This window comes from Alligator sinensis, unplaced genomic scaffold, assembly GCF_000455745.1.
Source record: "Alligator sinensis unplaced genomic scaffold, ASM45574v1 scaffold284_1, whole genome shotgun sequence".
Taxonomy (NCBI): Eukaryota; Metazoa; Chordata; order Crocodylia; family Alligatoridae; genus Alligator; species Alligator sinensis.
In genome coordinates this window covers 470,267-474,853 of record NW_005842105.1, presented here as the reverse complement: position 1 = coordinate 474,853, position 4,587 = coordinate 470,267, and the positions used below count along the sequence as shown (strand labels likewise).

The window sequence follows — 4,587 nt, the reverse complement described above, 5'->3', positions numbered from 1 at the left end:
TCATGGTGACACCTGCATCCAATGCTTTTGTGACCTGATCGTAAAAGACAATCAGGTTGGTCTGACATGACCTGCCCCTAATGAAACCCTGCTGGTTGCCCTTGAGCATCATCCCCGGTGCCGGCCCATCACAGATGTGCTCCTTGATCTTCTGAAAGAGTTTCCCCAGGATTGAGGTAAGACTGACGGGCCTATAGTTGCTCGGATCCTCCCTCCTCCCTTTTTTCAAGATGGGGACCACATTGGCTATCTTCCAATCATCTGCCACCTGGCCTGAGCACCACGAGCGCTCGTAAAGCCATGCCAAGGGCCCTGCAATAACCCCTGCTAGGTCCCTCAACACGATGGGGTGGAGAGCATCTGGACCTGCTGATTTGAACACATCCAGCCCCTCCAGAAGCACTCTAACCTGGTCCTCCTCAACCTTAGGTCTGGAGGCGTTCCCCTCGAGTCCTTCTTGAATCACGGTGGGGGAGTCCTGGTCCCTGCACATCATCTTGGTGGTGCTGGGAGGGGCAGCCCCCACTGCTGTGCGCACCCCCAGGGGTAGCACGGGGAGCATGTCCTCCCCAGATCTGTGCATGGGGCGAGGGCAGCCTGCCTGCTGCGTATTTGCTTGGGGCCCAGGATGCTCCATTGTCTTCCTGGCAACTCTGTTTAGGCTGGGCGGCCTTGGCACTGGGGGGGAGGTGCCCTCTAGATGCAAAAAAAGGCATCGTTCACACTTTATTGACATTTTGTATACATGGTGGCTCAGTATTAGCCAACACATGATTTACTCAGATTCCACATAGTGTTCGTAAGTAATAATTATGCACCAGCTGCTCTGACATCTCACCTGCCTTCTCCTCTTTGGTAGGTGTCAAACACCTCAAGTGGGAGACGGAGCATGACAGACAGCTTCACAACAGAGATGTGAAAAGTATGATCAAGAAGAAAAAGCAGTTCAAACACAAAGGGCTGAAAAACAAACATAAAAGCAAGAAGTCAAGAAAATGAATCATACACCTTACTATGGATATTTTAAAACCAAACCCCAGACTTTGTTTCTACTTACATCTAATTTACACTGTTAGACCATTTAATTTGGTCTTTCTTCCTTATGTCACAGATTCCACACTGCTCGTTGCATTTGTAATAAGCTGAAAAATAAGTAAAGGGTATCTGTATTGCCTGGGTGACAGAATGCAGGTGGAGTTTTGAGGTAATTTTCTCAGCATGAAAAACACTTATTACATGTTTCCCTAACTTTAAACACAAGTTTTTAAAACCTCTGTTTCTAAATGTTAAGCAGTAATGCAAAAGCAGGGAATAATTCATTTTCAGGAATGATATACAGTAAAAGCTCTGTTATATTGCATCCTCGGGAATGAGGGATGCCGGATAACAAAATATGCTGGTTAACTGAGCAGACCGGGCTGCTGTTGGGAGGGCCGCCGCTACCGTGGCATTGCTGCCCCTCCCGTGGGCCCTGTGGGACAGGGAGGCGGGCCCCGCACAGCCCGTTATGCCCCTGCACCGTAGGGGGTTGGCAGCACAGGCTGTTTTGCCCCGGGTCATGGGGGCTCAGAGAAACCGGAAGTGCCATGATGGGCACTTCTGGTTTCACTTTATCTTACAAGCCAGCATGCTGGTTAATTGAACACACTGGCTTGTAAGGTGCCGGTTAACAGAACTTTTACTGTAAAAGGGTTTTGCCACATTTCAATTCTCTAGTTCAGGGGTTGGAAACCTGTGGCCCATGGGCTGGATCCAGCCTGCAGCAGCCAGCACAGATTTGTTGTGGGTAGGTCTTGCTTGACCATTCTCATTTCCTTCTATGACCAGAAGATGCATCACCATAGATAAAAGAGAAGGGGTTGATGTCATATATTTGGACTTTAAAAAAAGCCTTTGACCTGGTGTCCCATGATGTCCTCATGGAAAAATTGGGCAACTGCAGCCTTGACTACTCCACAGTCCAATGGCTGCGGATCTGGCTCTGAGGTCAGACCCAGAGAATGGTAGTTGACAGAACTGAATCAACATGGTACTCGGTGACTAGTGGTGCACCCCATGGCTCTGTTCTTGGACCTGCACCTTTTAACGTTTTCATAAACAATCTGGACACTGGTGTCAAAAGTGGACTGGCCAAATTCGCTGATGACACCACACTTTGGGGAAGACTCTCCACACTTGAGGATAGGCTGGTGATCCAGGCCAACGTTGATGGGCTTGCAAGGTGGGCAGATAAAAATCTGATCGCATTCAATATGGAGAAATGCAAGGTGCTCCACCTCTGGAATCAAAACCCGCATCACACTTATAGGCTCGGCAATGCTACAGTTGCTAGCACCATGACCGAAAGAGACTTGGGGGTCATGACTGACCACAAGATTACTATGAGCCACCAATGTGACACCGCAGCTGGCAAAGTGAACAAAACTCTGGCTTGCATCTACCGATGCATCTTAAGCAAGATCCAGAATGTCATCTTCCCGTTGTACTCGACCTTGGTGAGGCCACAGTTGGAGTAGTGCATCCAATTCTGGGCTCCACAATTTAGGAAGGACGTGGAGAAGCTTGAAACAGTCCAGAGGAGAGCTATGCACATGATCAGAGGGCAAGAGAACAGGCCTTTTGAAGAGAGGCTGTGAGCTATGGAACTCTTCAGCCTGGAGAAGCACAGGCTCAGGGGTGATGTGGTGGCAGCCTACAAGTACATAAGGGGTGTGCATCAGGATTTGGGGGAACACCTGTTCACCAGAGCACCCCAGGGAATGACAAGGTCCAACGGTCACAAACTCCTGCAAGACCATTTTAGGCTGGACATTAGGAAAAAACTTTACTGTCCAAGCCCCCAAGGCCTGAAACAGACTCCCCGCAGAGGTGCTGCAAGCACCTACTCTGGACACTTTTAAGAAACATTTGGACATTTATCTTGCTGGGATCCTTTGACCCTAGCTCACTTCCTGCCCCTTGGGCAGGAGGCTGGACCCGATGATCTTGTGAGCTCCCTTCCAGCCCTAATGTCTATGAAATCTATGAAGCTCAGAGTATCAGCACTCCAGGGCAGCTTGGGGAGCAAAGGGGTCATTTCCCCACTCCAACTGCCTGTCTTTCCATGTGTTCCTTTTTTCTGAATTCCCAGGTCTCCCTGTTCTGCTCCTACACTGAAGCTGAACCCTTCCCATTGGTGGCAAGGGTGGCAGCTTGGGTAGTCTGAGAAAACAGAGATTTGTAATCTGTGGTAGCATGCAAAATTGTGAATCATGCCCTGTGGCTGCAAACTTCCACCGACTTGTAGTCTAGGTGGCAGCAAGTAACTTACCTTCCAGAATGGCTGGAAATCTCTTGTGCATTGTATGCCTGAAATCTGACAAAACAAGATAAAGTTACAAACTCTTTTTTCTGAAAAGCTTAGGTAATCAGTTACTAATCAAAAGTACGTTTTTACATTTTTAAACAGCCCTTCCTTTAACCCACTGTCTCACTCATTCTCATGTGGCCTGACAGTCCAGTCTCCAGCTGGAGCCTCACTGCCTCCATGTGCAGCTTACCACTGTAGTGCTCCCAGCCCAATGGCATGTTGGCCTGGAGTTGCGTGCCATTGGATGGGCGGGCTCTGCGCCTCCACGTGGGACTTCCAGCACTCCAGCGAGAAGCCGCACAAGGAAGCGAGCAGAAGACCGCCCAGCCTGATGGTGTGTCTCCATGCCTCCTTATGTGGCTTCCTGCCTGGCCTGATGGCGCGTAGCTTGCAGTCCACGTACCATTGAGCCTGACCTCCAGCACTCCAGTGGGAAACCCCACGTGGAGGCAGGGAGTCGAGCTCTATCAGGCTGGGAGGGCTCCATGCCTCCATGAGTGGTTTCCTGCTGGAGTGCTGCAAGCCCCACATGGAGGGATGGAGCTGGCTGGTCTAACCCAACGGCATGCGGCCTATACCCCCCAGGGCCAGTAGGAGCTCCCCTCCCCACCTACCCAGTCGTTTCGTGCCACCACATCACTGAGGTGGAGGCGCAGAGCTCAGGGCTGTTAAATTATGCAATGATACACGGTCATGCCTTTTATGTGCAAAATTGCGCAGGCACATCATTGCATAATTTCCCCAGGGTGTATGTAGTGCTCACTTCATTTCAGCAACTAGGGTATGACGCCTACCGCATTCCTCGAAATGCAAGCCCCACCCTTCACACAAGCAATGGACAACAAGCCCCCCCCGCGCATGCGCGGTGAGCGCCCCCCTCGCGACGGGGCCGGGGCTAAAGCGCGAAGCGGCTGTGCGCCTGCGCCAAGAAGCGCCGTTCCGGGTCCTGCGAAGCCTTCGCCGGTGAGGCGAAGTGCGCCTGCGCGCGACGTTCCGGGGGACTACCTTGATTGGTGTGCAAGCGGAAGTAGACAGCGTAGGCGGCAACCACGCCGGCCAGCTCCACCAGCATTAGCCTGCGGATGGCCTTCTTGGTCGAGGCGTTCATGGCTCCGCGTGATCCGACGCCGTACACGGATGCCCCGGCCGTGACCCCGCGACCCGGAAGCAGAAGGCGGCTCGACTTCTGCCCCCAAGACCTCAGATCCGCCACACACTACAGCAGCCCCCACCCCCCC

At 51.9% G+C, this 4,587-nt stretch overlaps 1 protein-coding gene across 1 annotated transcript; it reads right to left on the bottom strand.

The window, feature by feature from the left end:
• Nucleotides 1–713: 713 nt before the first annotated feature.
• LOC102376696 (protein CEBPZOS-like) lies at nt 714–4,581 on the bottom strand. The gene is made up of 4 exons (XM_014520325.2): nt 4,355–4,581; nt 3,311–3,355; nt 1,058–1,142; nt 714–960 (listed from the first exon to the last, which is right to left on the bottom strand). The coding sequence occupies exons 1-3, from the start codon at nt 4,455–4,457 to the stop codon at nt 1,060–1,062; spliced, it is 231 nt and encodes a 76-aa protein (XP_014375811.1). The 5' UTR covers nt 4,458–4,581; the 3' UTR covers nt 714–960; nt 1,058–1,059.
• Between the last annotated feature and the right edge of the window lie 6 nt (nt 4,582–4,587).

What these genes read in the sequence shown, in the direction of transcription:
- LOC102376696 (XM_014520325.2), bottom strand. Translation starts at nt 4,457, where the DNA reads ATGAACGCCTCGACCAAGAAGGCCATCCGCAGGCTAATGCTGGTGGAG. An exon ending in CCGCTTGCACACCAATCAAG is followed by an intron (nt 3,356 to 4,354) that starts GTAGTCCCCCGG and finishes TTGTTTTGTCAG; the next exon opens with ATTTCAGGCATACAATGCAC. An exon ending in ATTTCCAGCCATTCTGGAAG is followed by an intron (nt 1,143 to 3,310) that starts GTAAGTTACTTG and finishes CTTATTTTTCAG; the next exon opens with CTTATTACAAATGCAACGAG.